The sequence below is a fragment of the Oncorhynchus tshawytscha genome, linkage group LG13, assembly GCF_018296145.1.
Source record: "Oncorhynchus tshawytscha isolate Ot180627B linkage group LG13, Otsh_v2.0, whole genome shotgun sequence".
In the NCBI taxonomy this organism is placed as follows: domain Eukaryota; kingdom Metazoa; phylum Chordata; class Actinopteri; order Salmoniformes; family Salmonidae; genus Oncorhynchus; species Oncorhynchus tshawytscha.
The window spans coordinates 83,749,977-83,768,570 of record NC_056441.1 but is presented as its reverse complement, the minus strand read 5'-3'; the positions used below and the strand labels follow the sequence as shown (position 1 = coordinate 83,768,570).

The following is an 18,594-nucleotide window of genomic DNA, read 5'->3' as shown; positions in this document are numbered from 1 at the left end:
CATCTGCCATCCCCTAAGGGTTAAGGTTTGGGAGAGGCTTAAAACAAAAATCTCCAAAACAACTTTCTGTCACTGGACTTAAACATGCAACATTTTGTACCGGAGGCAGACGACGACCATCCACCATCCTCATCCATAACACCCCAGCACACTGTCCTCATCCATAACACCCCAGCACACTGTCCTCATCCATAACACCCCAGCACACCGTCCTCATCCATAACACCCCAGCACACTGTCCTCATCCATAACACCCCAGCACACTGTCCTCATCCATAACACCCCAGCACACTGTCCTCATCCATTACACCCCAGCACACCGTCCTCATCCATTACACCCCAGCACACTGTCCTCATCCATAACACCCCAGCACACTGTCCTCATCCATAACACCCCAGCACACCGTCCTCATCCATTACACCCCAGCACACCGTCCTCATCCATTACACCCCAGCACACTGTCCTCATCCATTACACCCCAGCACACTGTCCTCATCCATAACACCCCAGCACACTGTCCTCATCCATAACACCCCAGCACACTGTCCTCATCCATAACACCCCAGCACACCGTCCTCATCCATAACACCCCAGCACACTGTCCTCATCCATAACACCCCAGCACACCGTCCTCATCCATAACACCCCAGCACATCATCCTCATCCATAACACCCCAGCAGTCCTCATCCATAACACCCCAGAACACCATCCTCATCCATAACACCCCAGCACATCGTCCTCATCCATAACACCCCAGAACACCATCCTCATCCATAACACCCCAGCACATCGTCCTCATCCATAACACCCCAGAACACCATCCTCATCCATTACACCCCAGCATGTCGTCCTCATCCATAACACCCCAGAACACCATCCTCATCCATAACACCCCAGCACATCGTCCTCATCCATAACACCCCAGAACACCATCCTCATCCATAACACCCCAGCACATCATCCTCATCCATAACACCCTTAGCAAAACAGAAACCTACTTGAAGGGAACAGCGCTCTCTGTTGCCCCTAGTGGCCGGTATCCACGTCATCGACTCACGTCCTCAGGCATGGATGAACTTCTAATACTGATTTGTATCAAGGGTGACCTGGCTGCACATTCACTGAGAAACGTCTCCATCTTCTGTACTCTGTTGCCCTCTACTGTCTAATATCCCTGTCCTGCATCTCACCATTAGCATTAGAATTATATAGTATTGCTTCTGTTAGTTTTTCCCTGAGCATTGACATTGGGGCCCCGGCCCAATATTGCTGATGTGTGAGACGATTGGAGAATTCTGTGTCCAACTGTCATCATAGAAGCATTGTGCTCGAAGAACAAAATGGCTGTCATTCCTTCTGTCAAACTGTCAGATTGACTTTATCATGCATTGGCAGAGCAACCTCTGTGTGACCTGTTGAATTCTAATATCCAGAGTTATGATATAGGGTTATGATATAGGGCTAAGATATAGGGCTATGATATAGGGTTAATATATAGGGCTAAGATATAGGGCTATGATATAGGGTTATGATATAGGGTTAAGATATGGGGCTAAGATATAGGGCTATGATATAGGGTTAAGATATAGGGTTATGATATAGGGTTAAAATATGGGGCTAAGATATAGGGCTATGATATAGGGCAGGCCTCTAGTACTATAGTATATTACAGCTCTCAACTGATTATACAAAACACTCATAAATAAATGAACAAATAAACTGAAAAGGTAACCAACTGGTAAAGGTAAACAGTCGGTCTGTCAGGGGAATACCTGAATAACTACCACATCCATCAGTAAATGGTAACCATCTACACCTCAAAGGCATTGCATAGGATTATGGATTTTCTCCAATGAATCTATACTTTTTCTCTCTTTTCCCCTGTGATTCTACGAGACTATCTGGTGATAGAAAAGTAAGGAGGAAACCGTCAGGAGAACTTAGAAAACTGATAGGAGTAGATCTACTTTAAAACATGCCCAGACAGCTCTGTTCCTTTCGGCTGTGGTCGCAGTTTAAATACCAACATTACAGATCTCCCATGGAAGGTGCAAACAACACCTCTCTAACTGCTTCTGGCTGAGAAGAAAGAACACCTTGTGCGTCTTCTGATGGAAGCTGTGAGGAACCTGCCAACCCCTGACAGCTAAATGGATGTGCATGGAGGAACGTTCTATCTCCACTTAGCTGTTCAATGAGGACAATCTGTTGAATGAATAATCTGTTTATTTCAGCCTGTATGTTCCTGGAGATGGATAGCAATACAGAGGCAGATTGGGAAGATACTGGTCTATCCACCTACGCACCCGCACAGCATTTACAGCCAAGTTGCCAACTCACACTCCACATAACCAACAATAAGGCATGGAAATGAAAAGTGGAAAACAGCATGGAGTTTACTCTACCTAATCTTATTGTGTGTGTGTGTGTGTGTGTGTGTGTGTGTGTGTGTGTGTGTGTGTGTGTGTGTGTGTGTGCGAGAAAAAGATGTGAGAGGGAGAGGGAGATGTGAGAGAGAAAGAGACATGAGGGAGAGAGAAAGAGACGTGAGAGGGAGAGAAAGAGACGTCAGAGGGAGAGAGAAAGAGATGTGAGGGAGAGAGAAAGGAAGAGATGTGGGAGAAAGAAAGAGATGTGGGAGAGAGAGAAAGAGATGTGACAGAAAAAGATGTGAGGGAGAGATAGAGATGTGAGAGAAAGAGACGTGAGAGGGCAGGGATGTACGCTGTGATCTGATATAGTATACCCTATACTTTTCCCTTTAGATGGTGTCTGCACCACGGCGGACTGCAATCAGTCAGCTAAATACACTAACACTGTATTTATTTCATGGAGGAATGGTTTGATTTGTGAGGATGATCACAACATTTATTTTCAACATACTAAATCTATTGGTTTTCTACCCAAAATTACATAGGAAATGTTGGGATCTATTTAATAATCACGAGACCAGCAAAAATTGATTTTAAAAAGTCTGGATATATCAGGAACAGCAGCATCTAGTGGTCAAAACGTATAAACAACTTCAGTGACTACTGTTTCTCTGAACAGGGATGAAAAACATCACCAGATTCACAGGGAATGCATTACATAGTATGGAGAAGCAATACTCCAAGCCTTAACTTCATACTACTTGTCTAACATAGAGAACTGATACTGGTTGTTGGGGTTGGATTGGCATGGGGGTCTGTAGGTAGTTTTTGAAATATAGGGGGAGGGGTGATTCCTCATGTCTTACTCATTGGTAGGAAGAAGTTTGATCCAAACCAGATGTTAAGTACTATATTTATTGAATATTATCTGAATCCTATCAATTACAATGGCCAATTTGGGTGCTATCTGAGATGGTGGGTGTCATGGCTTGCTGAAATGACATGGAACGACTCTAGAACTGACTACCAAAGACGTTTCAATTTGTGGTTCTACTGCAGTGTTTTCACTAAGAACCACACAGGATTCACTGGTGAGAGCGCTAAGCGGAAGCACTGTTCTGTCTGACTGCTATCACGCAAGGAAGGGGACGGAAGTCTCAGACCTGCTGCCTTTTGATACATCGTTGCAGTGTATGACGGCGGATGGATATGTTCCAACGCTATACAAAGAAAGAGTTCCCAGAATCATCGTCATTGGGAAATTCCAGACAGTTCCCAAAAGCTTGCTAATTGTCCCTTGCATCACCCATTCCCATGGGATTATACATCAAACTGTATTCACAATTATATGACCAATAGTATAACCTATCGTGTAAAAAAAAAAAAGGTCGTAAAGGCACTTCAGGAAAATGTATGATTGCTTGGAACTATTTACTTATTGTCACGTAAAGTCCCGCGTATGTACACTGTTCGTAGTTCGACCGTGCGCTGACGTCATCGATTTGCTCCGCTCCTTCCTTTCCTCCGCGGTTGAAGCTGTCTCTGCCGCGTTGTTGTGTCGTTTACTGCTTTCATTTGTGACGAAGATGGCCGCTGGTCCCCTCTCCGCTGTCCCTAACACATCCACGAATAGTGATGGGATCCTTATCGGCGACAGAGTTTATTCTGAAGTTTACCTCACTATCAGCAACTCTCTTATACCAGAGGAAAGGCTTCAGCCAACCCCGTCTATGCTCGATGGCCTCGACCTGCACACGGAGACCGATCTCCGTATCCTGGGTTGCGAGCTAATTCAATCGGCTGGTATTCTTCTACGCTTGCCACAGGTAAACATTCAAAATAAACATCCAGTATCGTCATCTTGTGAAAAACACAAGTACTATAGCGGTTGTTGTTTATCGCATCTTTGTTTATATAACCCGTCAAAATAAGGCCAAGCAAGGCCGGGAAATGGCCAAGGCTAACGTTCGCTCACAGCTAGCTAGTTAACTTATTTATTAGCATAATCTGGTAGACTAATTTGGTCATTTTTTTGTCGAATCATGTGTACAACCGTGTTATTTAGCGCAATTATCCGTTACAAATTTAACTTATTTGAATAAGTAGTTGATTTAAACGTGTGCTGCGCTTACAGCGGGATAACGGCCGTGGGATGACAAGAACAAAATGGCGGATATCTATTTATGAATTCCATTTAACATGACATAAAACTGTCGTATTAATTTATTGTTCTTTACATTACAGGTGGCAATGGCTACGGGTCAAGTTCTTTTTCATCGTTTTTTCTACTCAAAATCATTTGTCAAACACAGTTTTGAGGTAAGTCAAGTTGTCTTTTTCGGCAAATTAGCAGTACAGCATTAGGTAGTTTAGCATCGGCACCGGGTAGTGTGTGTATAAAACGTTTACGTTGGCGGCCATATTGTAATTTACAGTAGCGGAGCTGGATTGTGGCACGTAACCAGGCCTGTTTTGAAACTATTTCATAGTCATTGCAGCTAGCTAGCTTGTCACTTTAGGTGACGTAATCGTTGCAACGCCTCAGAGTAATGCTAGTGTTTTGCTAGCTAACCACATCTTGCAACATACTGTAAATCTTTTTTATTCTTGTGTCCCCAGATTGTTGCAATGGCCTGTGTCAACTTGGCTTCCAAGATCGAGGAAGCGCCACGACGATTCAGAGACGTCATCAATGTTTTTCACCATTTAAAACAGAGTCATAGAGGCAAAAGGTAAGCATCCATATAGAAACTACCCTTTGTTTCTGTCGGTTTTACATCTCTTTTAATTGTACATTGACCATTTGTGAAAAATGCAAGTATATTCATCTTGCATTATATTAATTAGTAACTATGTTTTAAGTATCTTGTATGATGCTCTGATGTATGAATGTGAAACAAATGCCCTTTGTTGATCCATGCTCTCTAAACCATACTCTAAAACGTTTCAGTTTCCTCATCTCTGATCAATGGTAGTTACAACATTTATATTCACAGCTACATGCATAGACAAGTAGATCAGTGAAAGGTGATACATTAGCACCTCTAACCTTAATAACTGTTGGTTGCCAAGAGAGAGAACTACTAGGCACCAGAAGACAGGACACACTGCTAGACGAGTGTGTCTTTGACCAGAATAATCTGTTCAGTTCCAATTCTAAGGCTGTGGTATTAACTTGGGTTCTCTTTTCCCTTGCAACCAACTAACAGCGACCAGCTACATTTACCAAAGCCTGGGTGATGTGGAATGGTACGTAGAGATGAAGCAGTCGGCATGACAACCATGAGCGAGGTGTCACCCCCCCCCCCTCCCCTGGGAGACGCCCGTGGTGTGAGTCACTGCGGTGCACTGGGATCGGGGAGGACAGGTTGGCCGCAGGTCCTAGGCTGGGAGCCTTGGACTCCTTTGTCTCAGTCTAAGCTTTTGGTGTTTGTGGACCCTCTGGTAACGTAGCTCAAACACTACATACTGTGTGTACTACAGAGCATCTCCCTCATTCACCAAATGGCATTCGTGGCTTTCACAGAAATATCACCTTTTTTTATTTAAATTTCCCCCCTTAGAACATTTGTACAATTGTTCACATGCATTAGTTTCCTATCTAGATTTAATATTGAGGGGATGTGATGCATTTAAGAGGTGGGTGGGTTGAGTTTTAATGAAAATGCATCACCTGTAATTGATGAACATACGCAGGGCTTTCCAGACTCTTTAAAAAAAAAAATATTTGGGGGGGAGTTTTGTTTGGAGGAAACAGTTTTTGTCTTGGAAATTGACCATTGTATGCTAAACTGAATAGTCAGGGTTTGGAGTAGATATAACCCATTACATCTGCTGCCTGACTGCAGCTTGTGTAGTAGCTTGGAAACATGAACTGTTCATCTCATCCTGGCTAGACTACCACTGAAGTAAGGAAATTAGTAAATACAAACTTGCTTTTGTAAAGAAAACGTAGACTGCCATGACATGCACGTTTTAATAGCAACTTTGGTCATGTTTGTTCTGATAACTGTTCCGTTAGAAAATTTATTAAATTCTGACAGATCTAGTGTCCAGAAGTATTAGCTACAGTCATGTTACCCCCTTGTCATATCAGAGGACTAGATGGGTACGGTCATGTTGCTACCTTGTCATATCAGAGGACTAGATGGGTACGGTCATGTTGCTACCTTGTCATATCAGAGGACTAGATGGGTACGGTCATGTTGCTACCTTGTCATATCAGAGGACTAGATGGGTACGGTCATGTTGCTGGGTTAACAGAGATGATGGGGTCCTTTACATACTTCCTAGTGTAGCACTTTCTGTAATCAGGGTTCACTTGAAGAAGAGATGGCGATCTCAATGTGACTTCCCTGGTTAAGTAAAGTATACATCAAAATCTGTTTTTACACACAATATGAGTCTATAGATGGTGATGACCAAAATCCGTTAGTCCATTTTCTTACAAATGGTGTGTTTAAGTACTCGTTTTGTAAGTAAATCGTTAATGTAGGCCGTACCTGAAGTATTTTCTTTCCACAACATGGTGAAAGTGCATGTTTTGCTTGTAAGGCTTCTTAGTTGGGTGACTATGCGACTGAAGTCAGGGTAGTCTAGGTTATTCCATTACAAGGGGAAGAACAGAATGGGTAGTCCAGGTTATTCCATTACAAAGGGGAAGAACAGAACGGGTGGTCCAGGTTATTCCATTACAAAGGGCATTACAAGGGGAATAACAGAACGGGTAGTCCAGGTTAATCCATTACAAGGGGAATAACAGAACGGGTAGTCCAGGTTATTCCATTACAAGGGGAATAACAGAACGGGTAGTCCAGGTTATTCCATTACAAAGGGCATTACAAGGGGAATAACAGAACGGGTAGTCCAGGTTATTCCATTACAAGGGGAATAACAGAACGGGTAGTCCAGGTTATTCCATTACAAGGGGAATAACAGAACGGGTAGTCCAGGTTATTCCATTACAAGGGGAATAACAGAACGGGTAGTCCAGGTTATTCCATTACAAGGGGAAGAACAGAACGGGTAGTCCAGGTTATTCCATTACAAGGGGAAGAACAGAACGGGTAGTCCAGGTTATTCCATTACAAGGGGAAGAACAGAACGGGTAGTCCAGGTTATTCCATTACAAGGGGAAGAACAGAACGGGTAGTCCAGGTTATTCCATTACAAGGGGAAGAACAGAACGGGTAGTCCAGGTTATTCCATTACAAGGGGAAGAACAGAACGGGTAGTCCAGGTTATTCCATTACAAAGGGGAAGAACAGAACGGGTAGTCCAGGTTACAAAGGGGAATAACAGAACGGGTAGTCCAGGTTTTTGGTGATGTTTCTGTTTATTTCTGTGAAAGCTGTGATGCATGGTGACTTGATGTAGACATGGATCAGTGTAACTCAAAAGCTTCCACTGAAATCACAGGAGTCAAACCCCCTAAAAAAAACATTTGGGCCTGTTGCTTTTAGTTGGTTGAAGGGGAAAAGAGAACCAGTCAATGAAAGCAGAAGGGTGCTTTCTTTCTGTTTTTGAGGGGGGGGAAACATTTTTGGTTATTTTCATTCTTTTTATAAAGCAGGAGTGCAAGTTCATTGATTCTTGATCAGAACTACATTAATACCAAAAACCAAGTGATCAAAGCTGAACGGAGAATCCTGAAGGAGCTGGGCTTCTGTGTACACGTCAAGCACCCGCACAAGGTGAGTCCCAGTTACATCGCTCAGAATACACATACGGTGCAACTGTAGACCCAGCCGGTGCTATTCTTGCTCAAGTCACAGCTACATTTATCTCAACACTAGCATTAGGCCAACCTATTAGACTACACTACTACAATTACGTCTTTGATAGTTTGTGTGACGCACATGACAGCTGTAGTTGTGGTGTTCTAGAACATTCTCTTCTCAGTACAGCCTGGTGGTTTGCATTCTCCCACACCTGGTGATTGTGAAACCGTGTTGATTATTGCATAATGTCAATTGGTCTTCTTCCAGATCATCGTCATGTACCTGCAAGTCCTGGAATGTGAGAAGAATCAGACTCTGGTCCAGACCGCCTGGTAAGTACATGGCCTGTACCCTAACTAACCCAGTGCCCTACGTCACAAACACCTGCTGTATCACCCTCTGTAACCTCTATTCTCTGATGGATTCATTAGTGTCTTATTGAGACCTGTTTGTTATCCTCTTGTCCATGCATGGCTATTTCTAGTCTATGATTCTGGTGCCCAGGGAACTCAGTTTAACTTTGTCCTTTCTCTCTACTCTTTGATTAAAGGGTAGTCCATGCTGGTAAGTCTCATAAAGAACCTCTGAAATCTGCTCCTCCAACCACATGACCTCAGGAGTGCCCCCATTGGCTGGCTGCCCTTCTCGGAGACAGCCAATCCAGTGAGAGCTCTCTGCCGAGATTCACTGAAGGGGGCGGGCCTTTCCCAACTGCCAGCATCGTCTTGTTTTCTCTTGGGGGTGTCCAGAAGGATTTGTATTTTGGGGGTTTTGCTTCCTAGGTTAAAGTTGTATAATTTTTTTTCTAGATAGCTATATAGATAACTATTGCATTCTACTTATATTTTTTTTTCTAGTTTACTTGCTCTAGATTTGAAGTAAACATATCCTGAAGTATTTTTTTTTTGACTCAACCGTTTTCTGGGTATGCCTTTTTGATGCAGTAGTTAAAGTGTACTGTTGAACTGTCTATTTGATTTTCCCAAACTGACGTGGTCTCCAGACATGTCTTACAGGCTGATCCTGCTCAGGCTTTGTCTCCAAGGACCTGTCTCGCCACCCATCAATATCCAATGGCCACTTTTTGCAGTAATCTATCAGTAGTCCACCAGTCCAAAGTTCAAACCCTCAGCAAGTCTAGGGAAGCCTGTTCTGGGCGACCCCTGTGTGAGCTGGTTTTCTGAATAATGTTTAATTGATCTGAAATCATATGACAGACCACATTTATTTTTTATTTAACTAGTCAAGTCAGTTAAGAACAAATTATTATACCCTGGCCAAAGCCTCCCTTAACACGGACAACGCTGGGCCAATCGTGCGCCGCCCTATGCCAGTCACATTCCAGGACTGGCTCAGAATGGCTAAATTTAGTCAGACTATTCAGAGAAGCCCAGTTTATATTTCAATGTGTTTTTTTGTTCTTAGTAAAGATATGCAAAACCTATCAGCCCCAGCTTCCATTAATAACTTCTTAGTGCTGCAATCCCGTTAACGGGATCGATATGACAACAGACAGTGAAAGTGCATGGTGCCAAATTCAAAACAAGAAATTAAAATTCTTCAAACATACATGTATCTTATACCGTTTTAAAGGTAATCTTGTTGTTAATCCCACCACAGTGTCCGATTTCAAATAGGCTTTACAGCGAAAGCACCACAAACGATTGTTAGGTCACCACCAACTCACAGAGAAACACAGCCATTTTTCCAGCCAAAGAGAGGAGTCACAAAAAGCACAAATAGAGAGAATGAATCACTAACCTTTGATCTTCATCAGATGACACTCATAGGACTTCATGTTACACAATACATGTATGTTTTGTTTGATAAAGTTCATATTTATATTTTTAAAAATCTCGGTATACATTGGCGCGTTACGTTCACTAGTTCCAAAAACATCCGGTGATATTGCCACGTCATTTTACAGAAATACTCATTATAAATGTAAATGAAAATACAATTGTTAGACATGGAAATATAGATATACCGCTCCTTAATTGCAACCGCTGTGTCAGATTTCAAATGAACTACGGAAAAAGCAAACCATGCAATAATCTGAGAATGGCGCTAAGAAAAAATAAATGATCTGCCATGTTGGAGTCAACAGAAATAAATTTATAAATATCCCCTTTGATCTTCAATGCACTCCCAGGAATCCCAGTTCCACATTAAATGTTTGATTTAGTTCGATAATGTCCATTATTTATGTCCAAGTAGCTACTTTAGTTGGGGCGTTTAGTACACACATCCAAACGCTCGTCCAGCCGAACATCAGAAAACTTCCAAAAGTTATATTACAGGTCCTAGAAACATTTCAAACGATGTTTAGAATCAATCTTTAGGATGTTTTTATCATAAATCTTCAATAACGTTCCATCTGGAGAATTCCATTGTCTGTAGAAAAGCCATGGAACGCAGGTCGCTATCATGTGAAATGCGCATGACCAGGACCTGGCTCTCTGCCAGACCACTGACTCAAACAGCTCTCATCCATCCCCACATCACAGTAGAAGCCTCGTTCAAGTTTCTAAAGACGGTTGACATCTAGTGGAAGCCTTAGGAAGTGCAACATAACCAATATCCCACTGTGTATTCAATAGGGGCTGGGTTGAAAATTGGCCGACCTCAGATTTCCCACTTCCTTGTTTGGATTTCTGTTATACTCACAGACATCATTCAAACAGTTTTAGAAACTTCTGAGTGTTTTCTATCCAATAATAATATGCATATATTAGCAACTGGGACTGAGGAGCAGGCCGTTTACTCTGGGCACCTTTCATCCAAGCTAATCAATACTGCCCCTGCAGCCATAATAAGGGGACACGTTTTGAGGAGGGGACACGTTTTGAGTGGGTAGGGGTTCTACCAGCAGTGTTCTGTCACACCCCCCCTCCTCATCTTTCTGTTTCAGTGTGTCTGTCTGACTGCTCGCTAGATGGCAAAACCATCAATCAGAAATGTCCATTGTCTGTCGGTGAGATGTTTCCATGTCTTTCCTGAGCTATAGCTTTATCAGGGTCACTGAAACTCCGACTACTACCCTGTTACCCGACATAACAGCATTGTGTAGGCCTTTTGATGGGAGTTCAAGTTGAAAGCTACTTAGAGATGATATCTTAACTAGAGTGCAGCATGCCATCCCATCCCACAGCTCTAGTCTGACCTGTCCAATCTCATCCTTGAGCTGTGGTTAAGGGAAACTTCCATCTCTCCTCTCAGCCAAGAGATGAGTTGTTGCCTCTATGGCTGCGACCTACTAAAGGGCTGCATCATATCTCTGATCACCTCCACCTCGGTCTGCTCTGCATTCACCTTCAGTTTGCATGTGCACTTTCCAAAGACATTTGAATAGTAGGACGCATGTCCACCTCTGAAATAGGACTTCAGTGGTTTTCATTTCTTTTGGACGTCCTATTGTTACGGTAAGGAGCTGTGGGCTCTAGCCCCGTTTGCACTGTCCTGTGTACAAGCTTTCATCTGTGACGCTGCATGTCCAGCTCAACACCAACATGGATGCACCTGAGAGAGAGAGAGGTAGCAGGACAAAGATAAACTAGTCTCCATACCATTAGCCTGTTACTATTTCAGACATCTGTCTTTTATTGGCATGGTCACCAACTGTGGTCCTCTAGAGCTACAGTTTGCAGGCTTTTGTTTCACCCGAGCACTAACACACGGTTCAAGTATTTAATTGTCAAGCTAGAACAAACCTGCACCCCTGTAGCTGTCGAGAACCAGCTGGTGACTGCCCAGACCACTGTGATATGGGCTGTTTGGGAGGAGATGGTGCTATGTTTCTGTATGTTGCTTGTGTCTTGTAGGAACTACATGAATGACAGCCTCAGGACCAATGTGTTTGTGAGGTTCCAAGCTGAAACTATCGCCTGTGCCTGCATCTACCTGGCTGCCAGAGCTCTGCAGGTACCGTTGGATTGGTCTTCTCCCCATCTCTAGTCTTCCACTTTTCCCCCACATCTCTCCTGTAACAGGATGAGTCTCTTTAACCAGTGTTCCCTACCCATCCCATTTTTATTTAATTTAACTAGGCAAGTCAGTTAAGAACATTCTTATTTTCAATGATGGCCTAGGAACAGTGGGTTAACTACCTCGTTCGGGGGCAGAACGACAGATTTTTACCTTGTCAGCTCAGGGATTCGATCTTGCAACCTTTCGGTTACTAATCCAATGTTTACCATCATTAACTAAGTGCTGTGTGTCTGTAGATGCCTCTCCCATCCAGACCTCACTGGTACCTGCTGTTTGGAGCCACAGAGGAGGAGATCAAGGATATCTGTATCACCACCCTCAAACTGTACACCAGGAAGAAGGTACATATCATCCCCCGAACCTTCTAGCAACCCTGCTGTATAACATAATCCACCACACAGTACCTTCTTAACCCCTCCCTGTCACACACTCTCTTGACCAGCCGGACTATGACCACCTGGAGAAGGAAGTGGAGAAGAGGAAGATGTCTCTGCAGGAGGCCAAGCTGAAGGCTAAAGGGCTGAACCCTGATGGGACCCCAGCTCTGTCCAACCTGGGAGGCTTCTCACCCGGATCCAAACCCTGTAAGTTTACTTTAGCATAGCTGTCAATTTAAAGCCTGAGTTGACCATAGCTGTCCAATTTAAGTAAGTTGTCCTGTCATCATAGATAAGTACTTAAAATAAAAAGTAACAGTAGTACAATAATATTCCATTTCTAAACGGGGACCACCCAGTCTAAAGACATGTTATGTGTTACCCAGGTTCTCCCAACGTAGTGAAGGTGGAGGACAAATCACCCAACCCCCAGGCTCTCAAACCTGTAAAGAAAGAGCCAGACAGCAGAGCCCAGGGCTCCAAGAGCCCACACAACGGGTGAGGGACACACACACAGCTCTTTAACTACTCAACACAGCAGGGCCTTTTGTTCTGGAGGAAAAGGGCTTTATTTTCCCATTTTAAACAGACACCCCTAATGGAAATGGAACATTTCAACTCTCCTTTCTTTCTCTCTGTCAGGCTGAGGAAGGAGGCTAAGATTGGGAGAAACAGCAGGAGTAGGAGTGGATCTCGTTCCAGAACTCGCTCGCGATCACGCTCCCCACGCAGACAGTAAGACTTTAGTACTTAATTCATTGTCTGCTTTACTGCGGTACTTTACAGACGGTTTACTGCGCTACTTTACAGACGGTTTACTGCGCTACTTTACAGACGGTTTACTGCGCTACTTTACAGACGGTTTACTGCGCTACTTTACAGACGGTTTACTGCGCTACTTTACAGGCGCTACTTTACAGACGGTACTTTACAGACGGTACTTTACAGACGGTACTTTACAGGCGCTACTTTACAGGCGGTACTTTACAGGCGGTACTTTACAGGCGGTACTTTACAGGCGGTACATTACGACCAGTGTCACACTCTCGTAGTAATATTCAACTGGAGTCTTAACTCTTTTCTTTACTCTCTCCAGTTACAACAGCCGGCGAAGTCGTTCTGGGACCTACAGTTCTCGTTCTCGCAGTCGCTCTCACAGCCGCAGCCCCTCACCCCGACGCCATCCGTCCTCCCCCCTCCTCCTCCCACACCTCAAGCCAAAGCCCGGCCACCATGGCAACATCGACCCCAAGCCATCGAGTCGTCATAGCAGCAGCGGCGGAGGGGCTCACAAGAGGAAGAGGTCAAGGTCGCGCTCTGCCAGCAAAGGAGAGAGGGAACGGGGGAGGGAGCGGGACAGAGACCGCAGCACGTCGGACCTCTCTTCGGCCAAGAAGCACAAACACGAGAGAGGTGGGGCTGGGGGAGGACATCACCGTGGAGACAGGAGGGAGCGGTCCAGGTCGTACGACCGAGAACGAGAAAGGGCGCGTACCCACAAGACCAAACGCCATAGCAGCAGCAGTGGTGGACACTCAGGGCACGGGCGCCATCGCCGCTGAACCAGGGGCAGGAGTCCCCTCCACTCCTTAATGCAGTTTTGTGTTCTGCTTTACCACAATCCTCCTTTTCAAACCTGTTTTAATTGACATGTAAATGCTGGACTTGGAGACAACATATTTACAGTGTAAAGATGGTTAAAACTGCTGATTTAGTGACAACGCTTTGATTTATAAAAGCGACTCTTCAGTGGAAGAAGGAATGAATGCGTGGACTACAAAATAATAATTCAGGAAAGACCTCAAGACTTTGTGGACTGAAGGAAGTGACTACCGGGTTCTGTTTGTTTTATCTAAAGCAGTGTTCTGTACAGATTGCAAAGGACTACTGGGCTTCTCTAGAAACAGGCTGTATCTTTTTATAGCTGAATGCAGACTCTTGATTTCAGAACCTTTTTAGGATCGTGGTGAATTTGTTACACTGGTTTTTAGTCTGCACGTGTTCATGTCTGATTTTTACTTAATTAAAAAAAGAAAAAAAAAAGACTGACTCCACTTCTCTTTTGTAACACTGGACTACAGGTCATGAAAAGCTGCAATCTGCTGTAGGTGGTGTTCACACAGGGAGCCCAATTCTGATCTTTTTCCTCTAATTGGCCTTCTGACCAATCAGATCAGCTCTGAGGTGATTGGCCTTCTGACCAATCAGATCAGCTCTGAGGTGATTGGTCAAAAGTAGGGATGACTCAACTACATTTTTTACGATACCAATATCCAATATTGTCTTTGCCGAAACCCCCCCGCCCAATTCCCATATAGAATTTTTTTTGTGGCCTTTTATGCATTCTAGTACAGTTAAATAGTTGAAACACTGACTAAAAAGTCATTTTGTTGACATTTACATGTCCCCATTACCAATAAAACATGATCAAAATCTATTTCTTTCACTTGCTGTTTTGTTCATTCACAACCAGAATTTCATCATACATGTCAAGCAGTGAGGTTTCAGCTCTGTCCGTCCGCGGCCTCTTCCTCGTTGCGCCCTGTCACTGTGTCCATTTCCATCTTGTCCAGCTTTGTAATGTTTCATGTAAAACCCTGTCTGCATCAAGGTAGCGGTCCTTGTACCCAGCATCGAGCACGGTGGCGACACAAAGAGGCTCAGAGACGATGCCACCACCTCTATTAAGAGTTTCAACCGTACGGTGTGTCGGCAGTTTGGTTGAGCAGGTGTTTCAATGCCGTGACAGACAGCATCACTTCTACTGTAGACGCTGTTGAGCTCATTTCTTGAGTCAGTTGTTCGAATGGAGTGTGTTCATGTTCTCAAATGCCATTTCAATGGCAGCAGCGGTTTGATAATCAGCACATTCTTGAGCAAGACGGCTTTCCTCAGTACGAGATCCTTGTTGATCCACTGTGCTGTCAGACTAGGCATGCTCATTGGTCCAAATGTCAGTCTTGAAGCTAATAGCAGAGACGCTTATAGATGTGGGTTTCAACAATACTGTGTAACTCCGGTAGAACAATATCTGAAAAATAGCACCTACTTGTTGCTGTTTTTCTGTGTAGTGCTGTGTTTATCGTGGCATTACTACTACCTACGTTTATATATAGGTGTGCACGTCAGCTTTGACATTGGTTTTGCACATCGATTCCGATATCGTGCATCCCTAGTCAAAAGCCCAATTAGTAGAAAAATATCAGAAATTGGTCAGCTTGTACGAATGCAGCCAAAATGGGGCCTGTTTAAACACAGGCCAAGTCCTCAGCCCCCAGCTTGGCATGACAACTATCTCTTTAAGTCGAGCAGGCCTCCTCTACTGGCACCTAGGACTGGTGTCTTCATGATCCAAGTGTGAAAATCTGCCCTTCACATTCTGGTAATGTTATCTGTTATCACATAATCATTCTGCTAATCATCAGGCATTGCTACCATTCTAACATTGGAAGTAATTGCTCCAATGGGGTAAATACTTTTTATTGAATTGATATATTAAAACCCAGTGTAATACCCCAGAGCAGTGTAATTCCAAACCTGCATATTATGCCTTATTACTCTGCAGAGTGTATAGGTAAGTGATACTGGTAGATAACATGAACTTCCTGTTAAACAATGTTTGGCCTATGTTATCATGTTACAACATATGGATTGTATAATGTAGTTTGTCAAGTGTTCTGATGAGTATGTATTATGTTTCGCCACAAGAGGGCGGTATACCACCCTGCATCCCACTGCTGGTTTGCCTCTGAAGCTCGAAGCAGGGTTGGTTCTGGTCAGTCCCTGGATGGGAGACCAGAATCTGATGGAAGTGGTGTTGGATGGCCAGCAGGAGACACTCTTTCCTCTGGTATAAAATATATATATATATATATCCCAATGCCCCAGGGCAGTGAGTGGGGACATTGCCCTTTGTATGGTGCCCTCTTTCGGATGGGATGTTAAACAGGTGGCCTGACTGGACACCATAGTCTAAGCTTATGACTACTGTTGAACAGAATATTACCCGGTGGATCATTTCTATGTTTGTCTGTGCAATCTTTTTTTTAAACAACCATGCGTTAGTGTTTAAGGAAAGAAAACACACGTATAGGAAAGTTTGCACAAACTACATTCCTAATTATTTATTTTATCTTTATTTTACCAGGCAAGTCAGTTAAGAACATATTCTTATTTTCAATGACGGCCTAGGAACAGTGGGTTAACTGCCTGTTCAGGGGCAGATTTGTACCTTGTCAGCTCGGGGATTCGAACTTGCAACCTTTCGGTTACTAGTCCAACGCTCTAACCCCTAGGCTACCTGAATTTCCACTGGAAGGGTACTCAATGCGCTGTATGCCCCTGGCAGTATATTACAGTATGTGATCAAGAACCTAACTCTGCAACACGTTGTGAAATCACACATTTCCAGACTAAAGGTTTTCTTATGAGCAAGCTTAGAACGACCCATACATTCCAGCACTCTAGAACCCCACAGCGAGGGAGCAGATCAGTACGGCTTTTAAAGCCCGACTGTATGTACACACACACACGCTTGCACAAAAACACATGTATGACTTGTCTTGATAACAGAGAGAGTAAGACAACACAGGGTCCTACAGAGAGAGTAAGACAACACAGGGTCCTACAGTAGATAACAGAGAGAGTAAGACAACACAGGGTCCTACAGTAGATAACAGAGAGAGTAAGACAACACAGGGTCCTACAGTAGATAACACAGAGAGAGTAAGACAACACAGGGTCCTACAGTAAACAGAGAGAGTAAGACAACACAGGGTCCTACAGTAAACAGAGAGAGTAAGACAACACAGGGTCCTACAGTAAACAGAGAGAGTAAGACAACACAGGGTCCTACAGTAAGACAAGACAACACAGGGTCCTACAGTAGATAACAGAGAGAGTCAGACAACACAGGGTCCTACAGTAAACAGAGAGAGTAAGACAACACAGGGTCCTACAGTAAACAGAGAGAGTAAGACAACACAGGGTCCTACAGTAGATAACAGAGAGAGTCAGACAACACAGGGTCCTACAGTAAACAGAGAGAGTAAGACAACACAGGGTCCTACAGTAAGCAGAGAGAGTAAGACAACACAGGGTCCTACAGTAAACAGAGAGAGTAAGACAACACAGGGTCCTACAGTAGATAACAGAGAGAGTCAGACAACACAGGGTCCTACAGTAAACAGAGAGAGTAAGACAACACAGGGTCCTACAGTAGATAACAGAGAGAGTAAGACAACACAGGGTCCTACAGTAAACAGAGAGAGTAAGACAACACAGGGTCCTACAGTAAACAGAGAGAGTAAGACAACACAGGGTCCTACAGTAGATAACAGAGAGAGTAAGACAACACAGGGTCCTACAGTAAACAGAGAGAGTCAGACAACACAGGGTCCTACAGTAGATAACAGAGAGACTCAGACAACACAGGGTCCTACAGTAAACAGAGAGAGTAAGACAACACAGGGTCCTACAGTAAGCAGAGAGAGTAAGACAACACAGGGTCCTACAGTAAACAGAGAGAGTCAGACAACACAGGGTCGTACAGTAAACAGAGAGAGTAAGACAACACAGGGTCCTACAGTAGATAACAGAGAGAGTAAGACAACATAGGGTCCTACAGTAAACAGAGAGAGTAAGACAACACAGGGTCCTACAGTAAGCAGAGAGAGTAAGACAACACAGGGTCCTACAGTCAGACAACACAGGGTAAACAGAGAGAGTAAGACAACACAGGGTCCTACAGTAGATAACAGAGAGAGTCAGACAACACAGGGTCCTACAGTAAACAGAGAGTAAGACAACACAGGGTCCTACAGTAGATAACAGAGTCAGACAACACAGGGTCCTACAGTAAACAGAGAGAGTCAGACAACACAGGGTCCTACAGTAGATAACAGAGAGAGTAAGACAACACAGGGTCCTACAGTAGATAACAGAGAGAGTAAGACAACACAGGGTCCTACAGTAAACAGAGAGAGTAAGACAACACAGGGTCCTACAGTAAACAGAGAGAGTACATGCATTTTCTAATAGTATTAATGTCTTATTTTAAGCGCTTTTCAAGACATCCAAAGTAACTTTACATATGCAAGAAAATCAGCAGGATAAAAAGCTATAAAATCACCTTGAG

At 43.8% G+C, this 18,594-nt stretch overlaps 1 protein-coding gene across 2 annotated transcripts; it reads left to right on the top strand.

Annotated features, from left to right (window-relative positions):
• The first annotated feature begins 3,874 nt into the window (after positions 1–3,874).
• LOC112265718 (cyclin-L1) lies at positions 3,875–14,895 on the top strand. Of its 2 annotated transcripts, none has more exons than XM_024443280.2 (11): positions 3,875–4,200; positions 4,619–4,693; positions 4,994–5,106; positions 7,947–8,067; positions 8,362–8,426; positions 11,916–12,015; positions 12,318–12,422; positions 12,524–12,665; positions 12,845–12,956; positions 13,101–13,193; positions 13,555–14,895. In XM_024443280.2, exons 1-11 carry the CDS (start codon positions 3,961–3,963, stop codon positions 14,018–14,020), a joined length of 1,632 nt encoding a protein of 543 aa, XP_024299048.1. In that variant the 5' UTR covers positions 3,875–3,960; the 3' UTR covers positions 14,021–14,895. The 2 variants fall into 2 exon arrangements, with proteins under 2 accessions (XP_024299048.1, XP_024299047.1); XM_024443279.2 differs by having other exon boundaries at positions 7,944–8,067.
• Positions 14,896–18,594: the final 3,699 nt, after the last annotated feature.

Coding starts and splice junctions, on each gene's coding strand:
- LOC112265718 (XM_024443279.2), top strand. CDS start 3,961: ATGGCCGCTGGTCCCCTCTCCGCTGTCCCTAACACATCCACGAATAGT. Junction 4,694..4,993: donor TTGTCAAACACAGTTTTGAG/GTAAGTCAAGTT, acceptor TTGTGTCCCCAG/ATTGTTGCAATGGCCTGTGT. Junction 8,068..8,361: donor ACGTCAAGCACCCGCACAAG/GTGAGTCCCAGT, acceptor GTCTTCTTCCAG/ATCATCGTCATGTACCTGCA.